The sequence below is a fragment of the Xyrauchen texanus genome, chromosome 48 (assembly GCF_025860055.1).
Source record: "Xyrauchen texanus isolate HMW12.3.18 chromosome 48, RBS_HiC_50CHRs, whole genome shotgun sequence".
Taxonomy (NCBI): Eukaryota; Metazoa; Chordata; class Actinopteri; order Cypriniformes; family Catostomidae; genus Xyrauchen; species Xyrauchen texanus.
This window is the reverse complement of record NC_068323.1, coordinates 421,821-446,568: the sequence shown is the minus strand read 5'-3', so window position 1 is coordinate 446,568 and position 24,748 is coordinate 421,821. Positions and strand designations below refer to the sequence as shown.

The 24,748-nt window shown below is 33.7% G+C and overlaps 2 protein-coding genes across 2 annotated transcripts in view; both read left to right on the top strand.

Annotated features, from left to right (window-relative positions):
• LOC127639623 (differentially expressed in FDCP 6 homolog) overlaps positions 1-21,589 on the top strand; it is a 26,964-nt gene extending 5,375 nt beyond the window's left edge. The window contains exons 7-11 of the mRNA XM_052121739.1: positions 1,152-1,450; positions 1,861-2,027; positions 20,859-21,057; positions 21,139-21,229; positions 21,396-21,589. Of these exons, the coding sequence (XP_051977699.1) occupies positions 1,152-1,450; positions 1,861-2,027; positions 20,859-21,057; positions 21,139-21,229; positions 21,396-21,589 (950 nt within the window). The remainder of the gene's footprint in view (positions 1-1,151; positions 1,451-1,860; positions 2,028-20,858; positions 21,058-21,138; positions 21,230-21,395) is intronic.
• The window catches only part of pparda (peroxisome proliferator-activated receptor delta a), a 24,067-nt gene continuing 20,808 nt past the window's right edge, over positions 21,490-24,748 (top strand). Inside the window, exon 1 of the mRNA XM_052121745.1 lies at positions 21,490-21,630. Coding sequence (XP_051977705.1) covers positions 21,561-21,630 — 70 coding nt within the window. The 5' untranslated portion in view covers positions 21,490-21,560. The remainder of the gene's footprint in view (positions 21,631-24,748) is intronic.

Below are 24,748 nucleotides of genomic sequence, written 5' to 3'. Positions count from 1 at the left end.
CCCCCACAGTGAGTCTGGTTTAGGGTTAGGGTGGGGTTAGTCAGAGGGAACTGGCCCCCACAGTGAGTCTGGTTTAAGGTTAGGGTGGGGTTAGTCAGAGGGGAACTGGCCCCCACAGTGAGTCTGGTTTAGGGTTAGGGTGGGGTTAGTCAGAGGGAACTGGCCCCCACAGTGAGTCTGGTTTAGGGTTAGGGTGGGGTTAGCCAGAGGGAACTGGCCCCCACAGTGAGTCTGGTTTAGGGTTAGGGTGGGGTTAGTCAGAGGGAACTGGCCCCCACAGTGAGTCTGGTTTAGGGTTAGGGTGGGGTTAGTCAGAGGGAACTGGCCCCACAGTGAGTCTGGTTTAGGGTTAGGGTGGGGTTAGTCAGAGGGAACTGGTCCCCACAGTGAGTCTGGTTTAGGGTTAGGGTGGGGTTAGTCAGAGGGAACTGGCCCCCACAGTGAGTCTGGTTTAGGGTTAGGGTGGGGTTAGTCAGAGGGAACTGGCCCCCACAGTGAGTCTGGTTTAGGGTTAGGGTGGGGTTAGTCAGAGGGAACTGGCCCCCACAGTGAGTCTGGTTTAGGGTTAGGGTGGGGTTAGTCAGAGGGAACTGGCCCCCACAGTGAGTCTGGTTTAGGGTTAGGGTGGGGTTAGTCAGAGGGAACTGGCCCCCACAGTGAGTCTGGTTTAGGGTTAGGGTGGGGTTAGTCAGAGGGGAACTGGCCCCCACAGTGAGTCTGGTTTAGGGTTAGGGTGGGGTTAGCCAGAGGGGAACTGGCCCCCACAGTGAGTCTGGTTTAGGGTTAGGGTGGGGTTAGTCAGACGTGAACTGGCCCCCACAGTGAGTCTGGTTTCTCCCAAGGTTATTTTTCTCCATTAATCATCATCTTATGGAGTTTTGTGTTCCTTCAGCTGCTCACTGGGGTTATTAATACAATTATTATTTAATTACTTATCTTTATACACAGTTCACAATTACACAGTGATGACTGAGATATTATATAATTTACAGATTCACCTTCTGTTAATTCATGATTTCCTGTAAAGCTGCTTTGAAACTAAGTGTGTTTTGAAAAGCACAACACAAATAAACATTACTTGACTTCCTGCCCCACACTTCCTGTTTGTCTTTTTCTGTCTCACTCTTTCTGTTTGTATTTGCCTCTCTCAGCGCTCCACACAGCTCTGCGTCTGTATATGGAGGGGAGGAGCTCTCTGCACGAGGAGCTGAAGGAGCGTCGCCGTGAGCTGCGTGAGGAGAGGGAGAGGAGGCGTGTGCTGTGGGCGGAGGAGACGCGCAGACTGCAGGAGCTTCAGGGGGAGCGTGAGGAGCAGCTGAAAGAGCTGGAACTCCTGAAGGAGGCACAGAAACAAGCTCGGGCCTCTCTAAAGCAGGAGGAGCAGAGGAGGCGCAGTCAGCATGAGGAGCTGCAGAAAACCCTGCAGAGACAGCTGCAGGAGGCGCAGGAGGTGAGACAGAGCTGTGATGTGCAGTTTATGCTCCATGTGATGACGGTACCACACATGAAAATAGTTCGTTAAGAGAGCAAACAAATATGTTGATTCATATTTTCAAACGCTAAAGCTGTAATTTACGGTTAAAAATAACATTTTAAATATTATTCATATAAAAATATATTAAATTATATTCGTTTTAAATTATAATATTGATATATTTAATATTATTACAAATATATATATGATGAAAATGTTTCTATTATTATTATTATTATTATTATTATTTATATATTTTCTTGATCTTTTTGTACTATTAAATCATAAAAGAGCATTTATTGAATCTAAAATGCAATTTGACTGAACCATGAGCTCCGTGTTCAGCGTACAGACACTTGACCCGCTCTGATGGATGTGTGTGACAGGCGCGGGAGGATCTTTGTGCAGAGGTGGCGGTTCGTGATCTAGAAGCTGAACATCAGCGCAGGAGAATTAAAGAGCTGGAAGATCTTCATCACAGACAGCAGGAAGCTCTAGAGCAACAGATCCGAGCTCGACAAGAGGAGGAGACGTACAGATACACACAGAACAGGTGCACGCGCACACACACACATGCGCACAGAGAGACCATCATTCATGCTGTTAACCAGAGAGACAGACAGACAGAGAGAGACAGAAAGGTTGTGAGTAGCTCGACAACACTACACCGAAACTTGAAACCTACAAGTGCATCTCAAAGTGAGTCACACACACACTTATATTTATATAGCTGTCAAAGTGAAGACACAACATAGACTTGTGTTGTTTATATAAAGCATATTATTATGTCTATAGATTGGCCCTAATTTTAGCCAGATACTTCACCTCTAACAGGAAACCTTTTAGCATTTTTTTTGAGTTTTAGGAGGAAAACGCACTCGCTCTTCTCTTTGATGAAGTTCTCTCAAATCTGAAGGCATTTCCCAGTACATGTCCTCGAGTGTGTCGATGTTTAAAGCACACACATGCGGTACGACTGGCTCCCCCTGCTGAAGATAGTTTCTTTCAATTACTTTGTGCTCCTGTAACTTGCATCATATGCAGTTTAGTGTCTTTCCACCATCGCCTTTGGCTTGCTCGTTAAGACAAACATGTCCGTGTTTATTAATGAAGCTGTTCATTGAAACATTTATTAGATTACAGACATTACAATATGATGTTCTGTAAAGCTGCTTTAAAACATTTGCGTTGTGAAAAGTGCAACACTAATCGTGGCTTGACAAACTGGCAGAGGAACGCAGCACACATGAGACTTCCGCTGTCATCCGAGTTGTGGTTTTAGAAATGTTGCACAATATAAATGTCATCCTGACATCAGACTGCTTTGCAGTTTTTACCACATTGTCATGATATTATCAGAGAGAATTACATCATCAAAACCATTATTAAACTATCAGACAAACTTCAGATTAAGTTCTCGACACTGGAGACTCCGGAGCAAAGAAATGTTTTGGATTGGATAAATTAATGCAAAACACATTTTTTTGTTTTTTCCCCCCAATTTGTAATGGCCAATTCCCAAAGTCCTCGTGGTGGCGTAGTGACTCGCCTCAACCTGGGTGGCGGAGGACGAATCTCAGTTGCCTCCGCGTCTGACCTGTGAGCGTGTTACCGTGGAGACGTTGCACGTGTGGAGGCTTCACGCTATTCTCTGCGGCATCCTCGCACAACTCACCACACGCCCCACCGAGAACCACGAGGAGTTTACCCCATGTGACTCTACCCTCCCTAGCAACCGGGCCAATTTGGTTGCTAAGGAGACCTGACTGGAGTCACTCAGCACGCCCTGGATTCAAACTCACGACTCCAGGAGTGATAGTCAGCATCAATACTTGCTGAGATACCCAGACCCCCACAAGTCTTTAATGTTAAGTTAGCTCGGGTGTTCAGTTTTAGCTTCAGTATTGGTTAGTTTTATGTTATTTTGATCAGTCTGAGGGGGGAATTCAATAAGAATGAATTGCGGCCGGTAAATGCACCATTTATTAGCATGCACTTTCTCTGCGCTGGTTTAGGGCCCTATTCGATAAAGGGATTATGCAGATCAGACAACAGGGCAAAAGCAGTGTTGAGTGCTTTATTCAGCGCTGATTACACCTGCTAGAATAGATTGTGGATGGTTGGTAAATAAGAAGATTTTTGCGTTGAAATACCACACGCAAAAGTGCCATAACTGTGTAGTGAATCTGCCCCTGGATGTTTTGTTTAGTAAGTGATGGTGTTTAATATATCTCTGGTGTTTAATTTTGTGTTGGTGTTTTGTTAGGTTTAGTTAATGTTTTATACTGTAAAAGCTGGTTTAGTTATAGTTCTGGTAAGTTATAAATGCTGGGATTTAGTTTAATAAATGCTGGTGTTCTGTTGTGAATTTATAAAAAGTGCCTGTAAGTAGAGATGTATTAATTATGTGTGTGATTGCAGGTAAGATGGATGGAGAGATGGCCTGGAGAAGGTGTGATGGGATGGGGTCAAGGGAACAGGTTGTGGGGTGGTTGGACAGGAGGAGTTTAGAGACCTCAGTGTCAGTCAGAGGAGAGAACATAGAGACAGAAGAGTTGCATACAGGAGGCGGGTGTTTGACAGGGTGTGGTGCTGTGAATGTATTTCTGATGGCTGTAGCCTTATTAGTAAAAAATGTGTCGAAGATATCTGCTGTCAGTGATGTGGTGGAGGGGGAGGACAGAGAATTGTGTTGATTGTTCTAAACAAGCTACGAGTGTCTGTGGTGCTGTTGATCTTGTTCTGGTAATAGGACTTTTTTGCAGATTTAACATTATATGAAAAAGTTGCAAGCAGAGGCTGATACTCGCCTAGATCTACTAGACAAATCAAAACAATGTAGCACACACACCCACACATGTTTAAGTGATGCAAGTTCAACACCGTAAACAAACAGCACAAGTCTAGCAATAAATACTACTCTACAACAAGGTAAAACAATGAAATAAACACACTTGCATGCAACTGCTGACTCCTGGAGATCGCTGGAGATCTGGTGGTTTATAAATGTTGGTGTTTAGTTATAGTTCTGGTCTTTATAAATGTTGGTGTTTAGGTTCTGGTGTTTTATAAATGTTGGTGTTTAGTTATAGTTCTGATGGTTTATAAATGTTGGTATTTAGTTATAGTTCTGATGGTTTATAAATGTTGGTGTTTAGTTATAGTTCTGGTGTTTTATAAATGTTGGTGTTTAGTTATAGTTCTGGTCTTTATAAATGTTGGTGTTTAAGTTCTGGTGTTTTATAAATGTTGGTGTTTAGTTATAGTTCTGATGGTTTATAAATGTTGGTATTTAGTTATAGTTCTGATGGTTTATAAATGTTGGTGTTTAGTTATAGTTCTGGTCTTTATAAATGTTGGTGTTTAGTTATAGTTCTGATGGTTTATAAATGTTGGTGTTTAGTTATAGTTCTGATGGTTTATAAATGTTGGTGTTTAGTTATAGTTCTGGTGTTTTATAAATGTTGGTGTTTAGTTATAGTTCTGATGGTTTATAAATGTTGGTGTTTAGTTATAGTTCTGGTCTTTATAAATGTTGGTGTTTAGTTATAGTTCTGATGGTTTATAAATGTTGGTGTTTAGTTATAGTTCTGATCTTTATAAATGTTGGTGTTTAGTTATAGTTCTGATGGTTTATAAATGTTGGTGTTTAGTTATAGTTCTGGTCTTTATAAATGTTGGTGTTTAGTTATAGTTCTGATGGTTTATAAATGTTGGTGTTTAGTTATAGTTCTGGTCTTTATAAATGTTGGTGTTTAGTTATAGTTCTGATGGTTTATAAATGTTGGTGTTTAGTTATAGTTCTGGTCTTTATAAATGTTGGTGTTTAGTTATAGTTCTGGTCTTTATAAATGTTGGTGTTTAGTTATAGTTCTGGTCTTTATAAATGTTGGTGTTTAGTTATAGTTCTGGTGTTTTATATATGTTGGTGTTTAGTTATAGTTCTGGTGTTTTATAAATGTTGGTGTTTAGTTATAGTTCTGATGGTTTATAAATGTTGGTGTTTAGTTATAGTTCTGGTGGTTTATAAATGTTGGTGTTTAGTTATAGTTCTGGTGGTTTATAAATGTTGGTGTTTAGTTATAGTTCTGATGGTTTATAAATGTTGGTGTTTAGTTATAGTTCTGGTGGTTTATAAATGTTGGTGTTTAATTATAGTTCTGGTCTTTATATATGTTGGTGTTTAGTTATAGTTCTGATGGTTTATAAATGTTGGTGTTTAGTTATAGTTCTGATGGTTTATAAATGTTGGTGTTTAGTTATAGTTCTGGTCTTTATAAATGTTGGTGTTTAGTTATAGTTCTGATGGTTTATAAATGTTGGTGTTTAGTTATAGTTCTGATGGTTTATAAATGTTGGTGTTTAGTTATAGTTCTGATGGTTTATAAATGTTGGTGTTTAGTTATAGTTCTGGTGGTTTATAAATGTTGGTGTTTAGTTAGAGTTCTGATGGTTTATAAATGTTGGTGTTTAGTTATAGTTCTGATGGTTTATAAATGTTGGTGTTTAGTTATAGTTCTGGTGGTTTATAAATGTTGGTGTTTAGTTATAGTTCTGATGGTTTATAAATGTTGGTGTTTAGTTATAGTTCTGGTGGTTTATAAATGTTGGTGTTTAATTATAGTTCTGGTCTTTATATATGTTGGTGTTTAGTTATAGTTCTGATGGTTTATAAATGTTGGTGTTTAGTTATAGTTCTGATGGTTTATAAATGTTGGTGTTTAGTTATAGTTCTGGTCTTTATAAATGTTGGTGTTTAGTTATAGTTCTGATGGTTTATAAATGTTGGTGTTTAGTTATAGTTCTGGTCTTTATAAATGTTGGTGTTTAGTTATAGTTCTGATGGTTTTATAAATGTTGGTGTTTAGTTATAGTTCTGATGGTTTATAAATGTTGGTGTTTAGTTATAGTTCTGGTGTTTTATAAATGTTGGTGTTTAGTTATAGTTCTGGTGGTTTATAAATGTTGGTGTTTAGTTATAGTTCTGATGGTTTATAAATGTTGGTGTTTAGTTATAGTTCTGGTGTTTTATAAATGTTGGTGTTTAGTTATAGTTCTGGTGGTTTATAAATGTTGGTGTTTAGTTATAGTTCTGATGGTTTATAAATGTTGGTGTTTAGTTATAGTTCTGGTGGTTTATAAATGTTGGTGTTTAGTTATAGTTCTGATGGTTTATAAATGTTGGTGTTTAGTTATAGTTCTGATGGTTTATAAATGTTGGTGTTTAGTTATAGTTCTGATGGTTTTATAAATGTTGGTGTTTAGTTATAGTTCTGGTGTTTTATAAATGTTGGTGTTTAGTTATAGTTCTGATGGTTTATAAATGTTGGTGTTTAGTTATAGTTCTGGTGTTTTATAAATGTTGGTGTTTAGTTATAGTTCTGATGGTTTATAAATGTTGGTGTTTAGTTATAGTTCTGGTGGTTTATAAATGTTGGTGTTTAGTTATAGTTCTGATGGTTTATAAATGTTGGTGTTTAGTTATAGTTCTGATGGTTTATAAATGTTGGTGTTTAGTTATAGTTCTGGTGGTTTTATAAATGTTGGTGTTTAGTTATAGTTCTGATGGTTTATAAATGTTGGTGTTTAGTTATAGTTCTGATGGTTTATAAATGTTGGTGTTTAGTTATAGTTCTGATGGTTTATAAATGTTGGTGTTTAGTTATAGTTCTGATGGTTTATAAATGTTGGTGTTTAGTTATAGTTCTGGTGGTTTATAAATGTTGGTGTTTAGTTATAGTTCTGGTGCTTTATAAATGTTGGTGTTTAGTTATAGTTCTGATGGTTTATAAATGTTGGTGTTTAGTTATAGTTCTGATGGTTTATAAATGTTGGTGTTTAGTTATAGTTCTGGTGCTTTATAAATGTTGGTGTTTAGTTATAGTTCTGATGGTTTATAAATGTTGGTGTTTAGTTATAGTTCTGGTGGTTTATAAATGTTGGTGTTTAGTTATAGTTCTGATGGTTTATAAATGTTGGTGTTTAGTTATAGTTCTGGTGGTTTATAAATGTTGGTGTTTAGTTATAGTTCTGGTGTTTTATAAATGTTGGTGTTTAGTTATAGTTCTGGTGGTTTATAAATGTTGGTGTTTAGTTATAGTTCTGATGGTTTATAAATGTTGGTGTTTAGTTATAGTTCTGGTGTTTTATAAATGTTGGTGTTTAGTTATAGTTCTGATGGTTTATAAATGTTGGTGTTTAGTTATAGTTCTGGTGGTTTATAAATGTTGGTGTTTAGTTATAGTTCTGATGGTTTATAAATGTTGGTGTTTAGTTATAGTTCTGGTGGTTTATAAATGTTGGTGTTTAGTTATAGTTCTGGTGGTTTATAAATGTTGGTGTTTAGTTATAGTTCTGATGGTTTATAAATGTTGGTGTTTAGTTATAGTTCTGATGGTTTATAAATGTTGGTGTTTAGTTATAGTTCTGGTGCTTTATAAATGTTGGTGTTTAGTTATAGTTCTGATGGTTTATAAATGTTGGTGTTTAGTTATAGTTCTGGTGGTTTATAAATGTTGGTGTTTAGTTATAGTTCTGATGGTTTATAAATGTTGGTGTTTAGTTATAGTTCTGATGGTTTATAAATGTTGGTGTTTAGTTATAGTTCTGATGGTTTATAAATGTTGGTGTTTAGTTATAGTTCTGATGGTTTATAAATGTTGGTGTTTAGTTATAGTTCTGATGGTTTATAAATGTTGGTGTTTAGTTATAGTTCTGGTGGTTTATAAATGTTGGTGTTTAGTTATAGTTCTGATGGTTTATAAATGTTGGTGTTTAGTTATAGTTCTGATGGTTTATAAATGTTGGTGTTTAGTTATAGTTCTGGTGTTTTATAAATGTTGGTGTTTAGTTATAGTTCTGATGGTTTATAAATGTTGGTGTTTAGTTATAGTTCTGGTGGTTTATAAATGTTGGTGTTTAGTTATAGTTCTGATGGTTTATAAATGTTGGTGTTTAGTTATAGTTCTGATGGTTTATAAATGTTGGTGTTTAGTTATAGTTCTGGTGTTTTATAAATGTTGGTGTTTAGTTATAGTTCTGATGGTTTATAAATGTTGGTGTTTAGTTATAGTTCTGATGGTTTATAAATGTTGGTGTTTAGTTATAGTTCTGGTGTTTTATAAATGTTGGTGTTTAGTTATAGTTCTGATGGTTTATAAATGTTGGTGTTTAGTTATAGTTCTGGTGGTTTATAAATGTTGGTGTTTAGTTATAGTTCTGATGGTTTATAAATGTTGGTGTTTAGTTATAGTTCTGGTGGTTTATAAATGTTGGTGTTTAGTTATAGTTCTGATGGTTTATAAATGTTGGTGTTTAGTTATAGTTCTGGTGTTTTATAAATGTTGGTGTTTAGTTATAGTTCTGATGGTTTATAAATGTTGGTGTTTAGTTATAGTTCTGGTGTTTTATAAATGTTGGTGTTTAGTTATAGTTCTGATGGTTTATAAATGTTGGTGTTTAGTTATAGTTCTGATGGTTTATAAATGTTGGTGTTTAGTTATAGTTCTGATGGTTTATAAATGTTGGTGTTTAGTTATAGTTCTGGTGGTTTTATAAATGTTGGTGTTTAGTTATAGTTCTGATGGTTTATAAATGTTGGTGTTTAGTTATAGTTCTGATGGTTTATAAATGTTGGTGTTTAGTTATAGTTCTGGTGGTTTTATAAATGTTGGTGTTTAGTTATAGTTCTGATGGTTTATAAATGTTGGTGTTTAGTTATAGTTCTGATGGTTTATAAATGTTGGTGTTTAGTTATAGTTCTGGTGGTTTATAAATGTTGGTGTTTAGTTATAGTTCTGATGGTTTATAAATGTTGGTGTTTAGTTATAGTTCTGATGGTTTATAAATGTTGGTGTTTAGTTATAGTTCTGGTGCTTTATAAATGTTGGTGTTTAGTTATAGTTCTGATGGTTTATAAATGTTGGTGTTTAGTTATAGTTCTGATGGTTTTATAAATGTTGGTGTTTAGTTATAGTTCTGGTGTTTTATAAATGTTGGTGTTTAGTTATAGTTCTGGTGGTTTATAAATGTTGGTGTTTAGTTATAGTTCTGATGGTTTATAAATGTTGGTGTTTAGTTATAGTTCTGATGGTTTATAAATGTTGGTGTTTAGTTATAGTTCTGATGGTTTATAAATGTTGGTGTTTAGTTATAGTTCTGATGGTTTATAAATGTTGGTGTTTAGTTATAGTTCTGATGGTTTATAAATGTTGGTGTTTAGTTATAGTTCTGATGGTTTATAAATGTTGGTGTTTAGTTATAGTTCTGATGGTTTATAAATGTTGGTGTTTAGTTATAGTTCTGATGGTTTATAAATGTTGGTGTTTAGTTATAGTTCTGATGGTTTATAAATGTTGGTGTTTAGTTATAGTTCTGATGGTTTATAAATGTTGGTGTTTAGTTATAGTTCTGATGGTTTATAAATGTTGGTGTTTAGTTATAGTTCTGATGGTTTATAAATGTTGGTGTTTAGTTATAGTTCTGGTGCTTTATAAATGTTGGTGTTTAGTTATAGTTCTGATGGTTTATAAATGTTGGTGTTTAGTTATAGTTCTGATGGTTTATAAATGTTGGTGTTTAGTTATAGTTCTGATGGTTTATAAATGTTGGTGTTTAGTTATAGTTCTGGTGGTTTATAAATGTTGGTGTTTAGTTATAGTTCTGATGGTTTATAAATGTTGGTGTTTAGTTATAGTTCTGATGGTTTTAGTATGTTCTGTTTTATAAATGTTGGTGTTTAGTTATAGTTCTGATGGTTTATAAATGTTGGTGTTTAGTTATAGTTCTGATGGTTTATAAATGTTGGTGTTTAGTTATAGTTCTGATGGTTTATAAATGTTGGTGTTTAGTTATAGTTCTGATGGTTTATAAATGTTGGTGTTTAGTTATAGTTCTGATGGTTTATAAATGTTGGTGTTTAGTTATAGTTCTGATGGTTTATAAATGTTGGTGTTTAGTTATAGTTCTGGTGTTTTATAAATGTTGGTGTTTAGTTATAGTTCTGATGGTTTATAAATGTTGGTGTTTAGTTATAGTTCTGATGGTTTATAAATGTTGGTGTTTAGTTATAGTTCTGGTGTTTTATAAATGTTGGTGTTTAGTTATAGTTCTGATGGTTTATAAATGTTGGTGTTTAGTTATAGTTCTGATGGTTTATAAATGTTGGTGTTTAGTTATAGTTCTGGTGCTTTATAAATGTTGGTGTTTAGTTATAGTTCTGATGGTTTATAAATGTTGGTGTTTAGTTATAGTTCTGATGGTTTATAAATGTTGGTGTTTAGTTATAGTTCTGATGGTTTATAAATGTTGGTGTTTAGTTATAGTTCTGATGTGTTTTATAAATGTTGGTGTTTAGTTATAGTTCTGATGGTTTATAAATGTTGGTGTTTAGTTATAGTTCTGATGGTTTATAAATGTTGGTGTTTAGTTATAGTTCTGATGGTTTATAAATGTTGGTGTTTAGTTATAGTTCTGGTGGTTTTATAAATGTTGGTGTTTAGTTATAGTTCTGATGGTTTATAAATGTTGGTGTTTAGTTATAGTTCTGATGGTTTATAAATGTTGGTGTTTAGTTATAGTTCTGATGGTTTATAAATGTTGGTGTTTAGTTATAGTTCTGATGGTTTATAAATGTTGGTGTTTAGTTATAGTTCTGATGGTTTATAAATGTTGGTGTTTAGTTATAGTTCTGATGGTTTATAAATGTTGGTGTTTAGTTATAGTTCTGATGGTTTATAAATGTTGGTGTTTAGTTATAGTTCTGATGGTTTATAAATGTTGGTGTTTAGTTATAGTTCTGATGGTTTATAAATGTTGGTGTTTAGTTATAGTTCTGATGGTTTATAAATGTTGGTGTTTAGTTATAGTTCTGATGGTTTATAAATGTTGGTGTTTAGTTATAGTTCTGGTGGTTTATAAATGTTGGTGTTTAGTTATAGTTCTGATGGTTTATAAATGTTGGTGTTTAGTTATAGTTCTGGTGGTTTATAAATGTTGGTGTTTAGTTATAGTTCTGATGGTTTATAAATGTTGGTGTTTAGTTATAGTTCTGATGGTTTATAAATGTTGGTGTTTAGTTATAGTTCTGATGGTTTATAAATGTTGGTGTTTAGTTATAGTTCTGATGGTTTATAAATGTTGGTGTTTAGTTATAGTTCTGGTGGTTTATAAATGTTGGTGTTTAGTTATAGTTCTGATGGTTTATAAATGTTGGTGTTTAGTTATAGTTCTGGTGCTTTATAAATGTTGGTGTTTAGTTATAGTTCTGATGGTTTATAAATGTTGGTGTTTAGTTATAGTTCTGGTGTTTTATAAATGTTGGTGTTTAGTTATAGTTCTGGTGTTTTATAAATGTTGGTGTTTAGTTATAGTTCTGATGGTTTATAAATGTTGGTGTTTAGTTATAGTTCTGATGGTTTATAAATGTTGGTGTTTAGTTATAGTTCTGGTGGTTTATAAATGTTGGTGTTTAGTTATAGTTCTGATGGTTTATAAATGTTGGTGTTTAGTTATAGTTCTGGTGGTTTATAAATGTTGGTGTTTAGTTATAGTTCTGATGGTTTATAAATGTTGGTGTTTAGTTATAGTTCTGGTGTTTTATAAATGTTGGTGTTTAGTTATAGTTCTGGTGTTTTATAAATGTTGGTGTTTAGTTATAGTTCTGGTGGTTTATAAATGTTGGTGTTTAGTTATAGTTCTGGTGGTTTATAAATGTTGGTGTTTAGTTATAGTTCTGGTGGTTTATAAATGTTGGTGTTTAGTTATAGTTCTGGTCTTTATAAATGTTGGTATTTAGTTATAGTTCTGATGGTTTATAAATGTTGGTGTTTAGTTATTGTTCTGGTGTTTTATAAATGTTGGTGTTTAGTTATAGTTCTGGTGGTTTATAAATGTTGGTGTTTAGTTATAGTTCTGATGGTTTATAAATGTTGGTATTTAGTTATAGTTCTGATGGTTTATAAATGTTGGTATTTAGTTATAGTTCTGATGGTTTATAAATGTTGGTGTTTAGTTATTGTTCTGGTGTTTTATAAATGTTGGTGTTTAGTTATAGTTCTGGTCTTTATAAATGTTGGTGTTTAATTATAGTTCTGATGGTTTATAAATGTTGGTGTTTAGTTATAGTTCTGATGGTTTATAAATGTTGGTGTTTAGTTATTGTTCTGAGTGGTTTATATAAATGTTGGTGTTTAGTTATAGTTCTGGTGGTTTATAAATGTTGGTGTTTAGTTATAGTTCTGGTCTTTATAAATGTTGGTGTTTAGTTATAGTTCTGGTGGTTTATAAATGTTGGTGTTTAGTTATAGTTCTGATGGTTTATAAATGTTGGTATTTAGTTATAGTTCTGATGGTTTATAAATGTTGGTGTTTAGTTATTGTTCTGGTGTTTTATAAATGTTGGTGTTTAGTTATAGTTCTGATGGTTTATAAATGTTGGTGTTTAGTTATAGTTCTGATGGTTTATAAATGTTGGTGTTTAGTTATAGTTCTGGTCTTTATAAATGTTGGTGTTTAGTTATAGTTCTGATGGTTTATAAATGTTGGTATTTAGTTATAGTTCTGGTGTTTTATAAATGTTGGTGTTTAGTTATAGTTCTGGTGTTTTATAAATGTTGGTGTTTAGTTATAGTTCTGATGGTTTATAAATGTTGGTGTTTAGTTATAGTTCTGATGGTTTATAAATGTTGGTGTTTAGTTATAGTTCTGGTGGTTTATAAATGTTGGTGTTTAGTTATAGTTCTGGTGGTTTATAAATGTTGGTGTTTAGTTATAGTTCTGATGGTTTATAAATGTTGGTGTTTAGTTATAGTTCTGGTGGTTTATAAATGTTGGTGTTTAGTTATAGTTCTGATGGTTTATAAATGTTGGTATTTAGTTATAGTTCTGGTGTTTTATAAATGTTGGTGTTTAGTTATAGTTCTGGTGTTTTATAAATGTTGGTGTTTAGTTATAGTTCTGGTGGTTTATAAATGTTGGTGTTTAGTTATAGTTCTGGTGGTTTATAAATGTTGGTGTTTAGTTATAGTTCTGGTGGTTTATAAATGTTGGTGTTTAGTTATAGTTCTGGTCTTTATAAATGTTGGTATTTAGTTATAGTTCTGATGGTTTATAAATGTTGGTGTTTAGTTATTGTTCTGGTGTTTTATAAATGTTGGTGTTTAGTTATAGTTCTGGTGGTTTATAAATGTTGGTGTTTAGTTATAGTTCTGATGGTTTATAAATGTTGGTATTTAGTTATAGTTCTGATGGTTTATAAATGTTGGTATTTAGTTATAGTTCTGATGGTTTATAAATGTTGGTGTTTAGTTATTGTTCTGGTGTTTTATAAATGTTGGTGTTTAGTTATAGTTCTGGTCTTTATAAATGTTGGTGTTTAATTATAGTTCTGATGGTTTATAAATGTTGGTGTTTAGTTATAGTTCTGATGGTTTATAAATGTTGGTGTTTAGTTATTGTTCTGGTGTTTTATAAATGTTGGTGTTTAGTTATAGTTCTGGTGGTTTATAAATGTTGGTGTTTAGTTATAGTTCTGGTGGTTTATAAATGTTGGTGTTTAGTTATAGTTCTGGTCTTTATAAATGTTGGTGTTTAGTTATAGTTCTGGTGGTTTATAAATGTTGGTGTTTAGTTATAGTTCTGATGGTTTATAAATGTTGGTATTTAGTTATAGTTCTGATGGTTTATAAATGTTGGTGTTTAGTTATTGTTCTGGTGTTTTATAAATGTTGGTGTTTAGTTATAGTTCTGATGGTTTATAAATGTTGGTATTTAGTTATAGTTCTGATGGTTTATAAATGTTGGTGTTTAGTTATAGTTCTGGTGTTTTATAAATGTTGGTGTTTAGTTATAGTTCTGATGGTTTATAAATGTTGGTGTTTAGTTATAGTTCTGGTGGTTTATAAATGTTGGTGTTTAGTTATAGTTCTGGTCTTTATAAATGTTGGTGTTTAGTTATAGTTCTGATGGTTTATAAATGTTGGTGTTTAGTTATAGTTCTGGTGTTTTATAAATGTTGGTGTTTAGTTATAGTTCTGATGGTTTATAAATGTTGGTGTTTAGTTATTGTTCTGATGGTTTATAAATGTTGGTGTTTAATTATAGTTCTGATGGTTTATAAATGTTGGTGTTTAGTTGTAGTTCTGATGGTTTATAAATGTTGGTGTTTAGTTATAGTTCTGATGGTTTATAAATGTTGGTGTTTAGTTATAGTTCTGATGGTTTATAAATGTTGGTGTTTAGTTATTGTTCTGATGGTTTATATATGTTGGTGTTTAGTTATTGTTCTGATGGTTTATAAATGTTGGTGTTTAGTTATAGTTCTGGTCTTTATAAATGTTGGTGTTTAGTTATAGTTCTGATGGTTTATAAATGTTGGTGTTTAGTTATAGTTCTGGTCTTTATAAATGTTGGTGTTTAATTATAGTTCTGATGGTTTATAAATGTTGGTGTTTAGTTATAGTTCTGGTGGTTTATAAATGTTGGTGTTTAGTTATAGTTCTGGTCTTTATAAATGTTGGTGTTTAGTTATAGTTCTGATGGTTTATAAATGTTGGTGTTTAGTTATAGTTCTGGTGGTTTATAAATGTTGGTGTTTAGTTATAGTTCTGGTCTTTATAAATGTTGGTGTTTAGTTATAGTTCTGATGGTTTATAAATGTTGGTGTTTAGTTATAGTTCTGATGGTTTATAAATGTTGGTGTTTAGTTATAGTTCTGGTCTTTATAAATGTTGGTGTTTAGTTATAGTTCTGATGGTTTATAAATGTTGGTGTTTAGTTATAGTTCTGGTGTTTTATAAATGTTGGTGTTTAGTTATAGTTCTGGTCTTTATAAATGTTGGTGTTTAGTTATAGTTCTGATGGTTTATAAATGTTGGTGTTTAGTTATAGTTCTGATGGTTTATAAATGTTGGTGTTTAGTTATAGTTCTGATGGTTTATAAATGTTGGTGTTTATAGTTCTGATGTAGCACTAGTGTTTAGTTATAGTTCTGGTGTTTTATAAATGTTGGTGTTTAGTTATAGTTCTGGTCTTTATAAATGTTGGTGTTTAGTTATAGTTCTGATGGTTTATAAATGTTGGTGTTTAGTTATAGTTCTGATGGTTTATAAATGTTGGTGTTTAGTTATAGTTCTGATGGTTTATAAATGTTGGTGTTTAGTTATAGTTCTGGTCTTTATAAATGTTGGTGTTTAGTTATAGTTCTGATGGTTTATAAATGTTGGTGTTTAGTTATAGTTCTGATGGTTTATAAATGTTGGTGTTTAGTTATAGTTCTGATGGTTTATAAATGTTGGTGTTTAGTTATAGTTCTGGTGTTTTATAAATGTTGGTGTTTAGTTATAGTTCTGATGGTTTATAAATGTTGGTGTTTAGTTATAGTTCTGATGGTTTATAAATGTTGGTGTTTAGTTATTGTTCTGGTGTTTTATAAATGTTGGTGTTTAGTTATAGTTCTGATGGTTTATAAATGTTGGTGTTTAGTTATAGTTCTGGTGGTTTATAAATGTTGGTGTTTAGTTATAGTTCTGATGGTTTATAAATGTTGGTGTTTAGTTATAGTTCTGATGGTTTATAAATGTTGGTGTTTAGTTATAGTTCTGGTGTTTTATAAATGTTGGTGTTTAGTTATAGTTCTGATGGTTTATAAATGTTGGTGTTTAGTTATAGTTCTGATGGTTTATAAATGTTGGTGTTTAGTTATTGTTCTGGTGTTTTATAAATGTTGGTGTTTAGTTATAGTTCTGATGGTTTATAAATGTTGGTGTTTAGTTATAGTTCTGGTGGTTTATAAATGTTGGTGTTTAGTTATAGTTCTGATGGTTTATAAATGTTGGTGTTTAGTTATAGTTCTGGTGGTTTATAAATGTTGGTGTTTAGTTATAGTTCTGATGGTTTATAAATGTTGGTGTTTAGTTATTGTTCTGGTGTTTTATAAATGTTGGTGTTTAGTTATAGTTCTGATGGTTTATAAATGTTGGTGTTTAGTTATAGTTCTGGTGTTTTATAAATGTTGGTGTTTAGTTATAGTTCTGGTGGTTTATAAATGTTGGTGTTTAGTTTATAAATGTTGGTGTTTATAGTTCTGATGTAGCACTAGTGTTTAGTTATAGTTCTGGTGTTTTATAAATGTTGGTGTTTAGTTATAGGTCTGATGGTTTATAAATGTTGGTGTTTAGTTATAGTTCTGATGGTTTATAAATGTTGGTGTTTAGTTATTGTTCTGGTCTTTATAAATGTTGGTGTTTAGTTATTGTTCTGATGGTTTATAAATGTTGGTGTTTAGTTATAGTTCTGATGGTTTATAAATGTTGGTGTTTAGTTATAGTTCTGATGGTTTATAAATGTTGGTGTTTATAGTTCTGATGTAGCACTAGTGTTTAGTTATAGTTCTTGTGTTTTATAAATGTTAGTGTTTAGTTATAGTTCTGATGGTTTATAAATGTTGGTGTTTAGTTATAGTTCTGATGGTTTATAAATGTTGGTGTTTATAGTTCTGATGTAGCACTAGTGTTTAGTTATAGTTCTTGTGTTTTATAAATGTTGGTGTTTAGTTATAGTTCTGGTCTTTATAAATGTTGGTGTTTAGTTATAGTTCTGGTGTTTTATAAATGTTGGTGTTTAGTTATAGTTCTGGTGTTTTATAAATGTTGGTGTTTAGTTATAGTTCTGATGGTTTATAAATGTTGGTGTTTATAGTTCTGATGTAGCACTAGTGTTTAGTTATAGTTCTTGTGTTTTATAAATGTTGGTGTTTAGTTATAGTTCTGGTCTTTATAAATGTTGGTGTTTAGTTATAGTTCTTGTGTTTTATAAATGTTGGTGTTTAGTTATAGTTCTGGTCTTTATAAATGTTGGTGTTTAGTTATAGTTCTGATGGTTTATAAATGTTGGTGTTTAGTTATTGTTCTGGTGTTTTATAAATGTTGGTGTTTAGTTATAGTTCTGGTGTTTTATAAATGTTGGTGTTTAGTTATAGTTCTGGTGGTTTATAAATGTTGGTGTTTAGTTATAGTTCTGATGGTTTATAAATGTTGGTGTTTAGTTATTGTTCTGGTGTTTTATAAATGTTGGTGTTTAGTTATAGTTCTGGTGTTTTATAAATGTTGGTGTTTAGTTATAGTTCTGGTGGTTTATAAATGTTGGTGTTTAGTTATAGTTCTGATGGTTTATAAATGTTGGTGTTTAGTTATTGTTCTGGTCTTTATAAATGTTGGTGTTTAGTTATAGTTCTGATGGTTTATAAATGTTGGTGTTTAGTTATAGTTCTGGTCTTTATAAATGTTGGTGTTTAGTTATAGTTCTGATGGTTTATAAATGTTGGTGTTTAGTTATTGTTCTGGTCTTTATAAATGTTGGTGTTTAGTTATAGTTCTGATGGTTTATAAATGTTGGTGTTTAGTTATAGTTCTGGTCTTTATAAATGTTGGTGTTTAGTTATAGTTCTGATGGTTTATAAATGTTGGTGTTTAGTTATTGTTCTGATGGTTTATAAATGTTGGTGTTTAGTTATAGTTCTGGTCTTTATAAATGTTGGTGTTTAGTTATAGTTCTGATGGTTTATAAATGTTGGTGTTTAGTTATAGTTCTGATGGTTTATAAATGTTGGTGTTTAGTTATTGTTCTGATGGTTTATAAATGTTGGTGTTTAGTTATTGTTCTGATGGTTTATAAATGTTGGTGTTTAGTTAGAGTTCTGATGGTTTATAAATGTTGGTGTTTAGTTATAGTTCTGATGGTTTATAAATGTTGGTGTTTAGTTATAGTTCTGATGGTTTATAAATGTTGGTGTTTAGTTATTGTTCTGATGGTTTATAAATGTTGGTGTTTAGTTATTGTTCTGATGGTTTATAAATGTTGGTGTTTAGTTATAGTTCTGGTCTTTATAAATGTTGGTGTTTAGTTATAGTTCTGGTCTTTATAAATGTTGGTGTTTAGTTATAGTTCTGGTCTTTATAAATGTTGGTGTTTAGTTATAGTTCTGATGGTTTATAAATGTTGGAGTTTAGTTATAGTTCTGATGGTTTATAAATGTTGGTGTTTAGTTATAGTTCTGATGGTTTATAAATGTTGGTGTTTAGTTATTGTTCTGATGGTTTATAAATGTTGGTGTTTAGTTATTGTTCTGATGGTTTATAAATGTTGGTGTTTAGTTATAGTTCTGATGGTTTATAAATGTTGGTGTTTAGTTATAGTTCTGATGGTTTATAAATGTTGGTGTTTAGTTATAGTTCTGATGGTTTATAAATGTTGGTGTTTAGTTATAGTTCTGGTGGTTTATAAATGTTGGTGTTTAGTTATAGTTCTGATGGTTTATAAATGTTGGTGTTTAGTTATTGTTCTGATGGTTTATAAATGTTGGTGTTTAGTTATAGTTCTGGTGTTTTATAAATGTTGGTGTTTAATTATAGTTCTGATGGTTTATAAATGTTGGTGTTTAGTTATAGTTCTGGTCTTTATAAATGTTGGTGTTTAGTTATAGTTCTGGTGTTTTATAAATGTTGGTGTTTAGTTATTGTTCTGATGGTTTATAAATGTTGGTGTTTAATTATAGTTCTGATGGTTTATAAATGTTGGTGTTTAGTTATAGTTCTGGTCTTTATAAATGTTGGTGTTTAGTTATAGTTCTGGTGTTTTATAAATGTTGGTGTTTAGTTATAGTTCTGATGGTTTATAAATGTTGGTGTTTAGTTATTGTTCTGATGGTTTATAAATGTTGGTGTTTAGTTATAGTTCTGGTGTTTTATAAATGTTGGTGTTTAATTATAGTTCTGATGGTTTATAAATGTTGGTGTTTAGTTATAGTTCTGGTCTTTATAAATGTTGGTGTTTAGTTATAGTTCTGGTGTTTTATAAATGTTGGTGTTTAGTTATAGTTCTGATGGTTTATAAATGTTGGTGTTTAGTTATAGTTCTGGTGTTTTATAAATGTTGGTGTTTAGTTATAGTTCTGATGGTTTATAAATGTTGGTGTTTAGTTATAGTTCTGATGGTTTATAAATGTTGGTGTTTAGTTATAGTTCTGATGTTTTATAAATGTTGGAGTTTAGTTATAGTTCTGATGGTTTATAAATGTTGGTGTTTAGTTATAGTTCTGATGGTTTATAAATGTTGGTGTTTAGTTATAGTTCTGGTGTTTTATAAATGTTGGTGTTTAGTTATAGTTCTGATGGTTTATAAATGTTGGTGTTTAGTTATAGTTCTGGTGGTTTATAAATGTTGGAGTTTAGTTATAGTTCTGATGGTTTATAAATGTTGGTGTTTAGTTATAGTTCTGATGGTTTATAAATGTTGGTGTTTAGTTATAGTTCTGATGGTTTATAAATGTTGGTGTTTAGTTATAGTTCTGATGGTTTATAAATGTTGGTGTTTAGTTATAGTTCTGATGGTTTATAAATGTTGGTGTTTAGTTATAGTTCTGGTCTTTATAAATGTTGGTGTTTAGTTATAGTTCTGATGGTTTATAAATGTTGGTGTTTAGTTATAGTTCTGGTGGTTTATAAATGTTGGTGTTTAGTTATAGTTCTGATGGTTTATAAATGTTGGTGTTTAGTTATAGTTCTGGTGGTTTATAAATGTTGGTGTTTAGTTATAGTTCTGATGGTTTATAAATGTTGGTGTTTAGTTATAGTTCTGGTGGTTTATAAATGTTGGTGTTTAGTTATAGTTCTGATGGTTTATAAATGTTGGTGTTTAGTTATAGTTCTGGTGGTTTATAAATGTTGGTGTTTAGTTATAGTTCTGGTGGTTTATAAATGTTGGTGTTTAGTTATAGTTCTGATGGTTTATAAATGTTGGTGTTTAGTTATAGTTCTGATGGTTTATAAATGTTGGTGTTTAGTTATAGTTCTGATGGTTTATAAATGTTGGTGTTTAGTTAGAGTTCTGATGGTTTATAAATGTTGGTGTTTAGTTATTGTTCTGATGGTTTATAAATGTTGGTGTTTAGTTATAGTTCTGATGGTTTATAAATGTTGGTGTTTAGTTATAGTTCTGGTGTTTTATAAATGTTGGTGTTTAGTTATAGTTCTGATGGTTTATAAATGTTGGTGTTTAGTTATAGTTCTGGTCTTTATAAATGTTGGTGTTTAGTTATAGTTCTGGTCTTTATAAATGTTGGTGTTTAGTTATAGTTCTGATGGTTTATAAATGTTGGTGTTTAGTTATAGTTCTGATGGTTTATAAATGTTGGTGTTTAGTTATTGTTCTGATGGTTTATAAATGTTGGTGTTTAATTATAGTTCTGATGGTTTATAAATGTTGGTGTTTAGTTATTGTTCTGATGGTTTATAAATGTTGGTGTTTATAGTTCTGATGTAGCACTAGTGTTTAGTTATAGTTCTTGTGTTCAATATTAAATCTGGTTTATAAACTCTGGTGTTTCCAGGCTGCTGGCTGAGGAGGAGGAGAAGGTGAAGTCACTCCTGTCACTGCAAGAGGAGCAGGAGGAGCAGCTCCATCAAACGCAGCGGGAGAAGCAGGAGCTCAAGCTGGAGATAGAGAGGAAGTCTCAGGCTCTCGATGAGGCCCAGCACCAACTCGATAAAGTTCGGGCCAGTCGACGCAGAGTAGACCAGGACATTGCGGTGAGCTCAGCATTGTGTGTTTGCGAGTGTGTTCTTCACTTTTGATGTTCCTCCTGACTAATACACATCCTTATTCTCCAGGCCGCTCAGCGTAAACTCCGACAGGCCAGTACAAGTGTGAAACACTGGAACGTTCAAATGAATCGACTCCTGCACCCCATCGGCCCTGGAGGTGAGTTCACTACACGGTCTGAATCACATACTTACCATGCATTATGCATTATGTACTTTGCTTGTGATGCAAATTGGGATTTAGACACATTCTGATCCCTGAAGTTTTCTTTGACAATCCTAAAGGAACAAGAGTTGATTTCTAGAGTTGTTCTGTTCTCTTAAAGATAGGAGACTTTCCTCCAGTGATCCTCTCGTCCCTGCGGTCTGTGTTCCCACCGTCAGTGAGACTGACCCAAGAGCTGCACAGCGACCTGCGAGAGACACCGACAAACAGAACAGACTTGACTGTGACGAGAACAGCAGCAGAGAGAACATGGACTGCAGCAACAATGAGACCGAACCAGCTGATGTTGAGTAAACCTGACACAGAAATGAATAGACCTGCAAGAGATGTGGATCGTAAGGAATATAGCCATTCTGAATGGTTCCTGTTCCTTAGTGATTCTATTAGTACTTCTGAAAATATGATTCATGATCATTTAATTACAATAGATAAAACAAAGCAGAAAGAATTTTAATAGTAGTTTTTATTCTTTTTTTATATATATATTATATATTTTTTAATCCCCTTTTTCTCCCTTATGTTGGAATGCCCAATTCTCACTACTCAGTAGGTCCTCGTGGTGGCACGGTTACTAGCCTCAATCCGGGTGGTGGAGGACGAGTGTCAGTTGCGTCCGCTTCTGAGACCGTCAATCCGCGCATCTGATCACGTGACTCGTTGTGCATGACACCGCGGAGACTCACAGCATGTGGAGGCTCATGCTACTCTCCACGATCCACACACAACTCACCACACGCCCCATTGAGAGAACCACTAATCACCACCACGAGGAGGTTACCCCATGTGACTCTACCCTCCCTAGCAACCGGGACAATTTGGTTACCCCATGTGACTCTACCCTCCCTAGCAACCGGCCCATTTTGGTTGCTAAGGAGACCTGGCTGGAGTCACTCAGCACGCCCTGAATTCAAACTCGTGACTCCAGCGGTGATAGTGTCAACACTCGCTGAGATACATATAATAGACCTCATATTAATACAGTTCTTGTATAAGGTGTTTATACAGACTTTTAACTGAATTTACACAATCTGATGAGTTTAAAAGACTTTTTAGAGGTGATCCAATAACTATTCCTATGTTTACTAAATAAAAATGTAAATCAAAGAAGAAATGTGTAACATATTTCATTAATTTTGCAACATGTTTGCATCATATGAACAACCAGAACTACACTTTATATGCATTACTGAACCAGTTCTGAAACGTGTTGAATAAATGTGGTTTGAGCTGAATCTCTAAATGAGCACGGACTGATCCGCTGTAATCATGGCTTCTGTTGTGTATGTGGTGATTACTGTACTGTTGGGGAATGTTAGCGAAGCTGATGTGGTTTGACTTCCTGTTTCCTGTATCTGAAGATGCTCTATGATCTTTATCAGACCGTGTCATTCAAACACATAAGAAGGCAGTGACAGCTGTGAGTGTGTTTAAACCAGAACTGTGAGGCGAAACATGCCCAAAACTTCAGATGGAAAGATTACAGTCAGATCTCCACATTGCAAATTACACTGAAGACAAATATAGTAATGACTGACATGATAAATCATGAGTTATGACCATTCGCCCAGCTGTCTGACTCCCAAATAAAACATCAAACTAGACGATACCTTAAAGTTTGCTGGAACATTCCGTCAAACTGTTGTTAAAGTGTATGATAAAGTGAACAGCGACATCTGCTGGCAGCGGCCGGAAGAGCGTTTATATATATATATATGTGTGTGTGTGTGTGATTGAGAGAGAGAGTGTTTGTGTGTGTGATTGAGAGAGAGAGTGTGTGTGATTGAGAGAGAGAGTGTGTGTGTGTGTGATGTGTGATTGAGAGAGAGAGAGAGAGTGTGTGTGTGTGATTGAGAGAGAGAGTGTGTGTGTGTGATTGAGAGAGAGAGTGTGTGTGTGTGATTGAGAGAGAGAGAGAGTGTGTGTGTGATTGAGAGAGAGAGTGTGTGTGTGTGTGATTGAGAGAGAGAGTGTGTGTGTGTGTGTGTGTGTGTGTGTGTGATTGAGAGAGAGAGAGAGAGTGTGTGTGTGATTGAGAGAGAGAGTGTGTGTGATTGAGAGAGAGAGAGTGTGTGTGTGTGTGTGGAAATATAGAAATGTTTTTTTTTTTGTTTGTTTTTTTATTGTTCACTTTTATTTATCTACATATATGTTTGTATATTACTATTGCTTTGGCAATATTGTGCTATTTTACACAGTCATGCCAATAAAGCTCAATTGAATTGAATTGAATTGAGAGAGAGAGAGTGTGTGTGTGTGTGTGATTGAGAGAGAGAGAGAGAGTGTGTGTGATTGAGAGAGAGAGAAAGAGTGTGTGTGATTGAGAGAGAGAGTGTGTGTGTGATTGAGAGAGAGAGAGTGTGTGTGTGTGTGATTGAGAGAGAGAGTGTGTGTGTGATTGAGAGAGAGAGAGAGAGTGTGTGTGTGATTGAGAGAGAGAGAGAGTGTGTGTGTGTGATTGAGCGAGAGAGAGTGTGTGTGTGATTGAGAGAGAGAGAGTGTGTGTGTGTGTGTGTGTGTGTGTGTGATTGAGAGAGAGAGTGTGTGTGTGATAGAGAGAGTGTGTGTGTGTGTGTGATTGAGAGAGAGAGAGAGAGAGAGAGAGTGTGTGATTGAGAGAGAGAGAGAGAGTGTGTGTGTGATAGAGAGAGTGTGTGTGTGTGTGTGATTGAGAGAGAGAGAGAGAGAGAGAGTGTGTGATTGAGAGAGAGAGAGAGAGTGTGTGTGTGATTGAGAGAGAGAGAGAGAGTGTGTGTGTGTGTGATTGAGAGAGAGTGTGTGTGTGATAGAGAGAGAGAGAGTGTGTGTGTGATTGAGAGAGAGAGAGTGTGTGTGATTGAGAGAGAGAGAGAGAGTGTGTGTGTGATTGAGAGAGAGAGAGTGTGTGTGTGTGTGATTGAGAGAGAGAGTGTGTGTGTGTGTGTGTGTGTGTGATTGAGAGAGAGAGAGAGAGTGTGTGTGTGATTGAGAGAGAGAGAGTGTGTGTGTGTGTGATAGAGAGAGTTTGTGTGTGTGTGTGATTGAGAGAGAGAGAGAGAGTGTGTGTGTGATTGAGAGAGAGAGAGTGTGTGTGTGTGTGTGTGATTGAGAGAGTGTGTGTGTGATTGAGAGAGAGAGAGAGAGTGTGTGTGTGATTGAGAGAGAGAGAGAGAGTGTGTGTGATTGAGAGAGAGAGTGTGTGTGTGATTGAGAGATCGAGAGAGAGAGTGTGTGTGTGTGTGTGTGTGATTGAGATCGAGAGAGAGTGTGTGTGTGATTGAGAGAGAGAGTGTGTGTGATTGAGAGAGAGAGTGTGTGTGTGATTGAGATCGAGAGAGAGTGTGTGTGTGATTGAGAGAGAGAGTGTGTGTGTGATTGAGATCGAGAGAGAGTGTGTGTGTGATTGAGAGATCGAGAGAGAGAGTGTGTGTGTGATTGAGAGAGAGAGAGAGTGTGTGTGTGATTGAGAGATCGAGA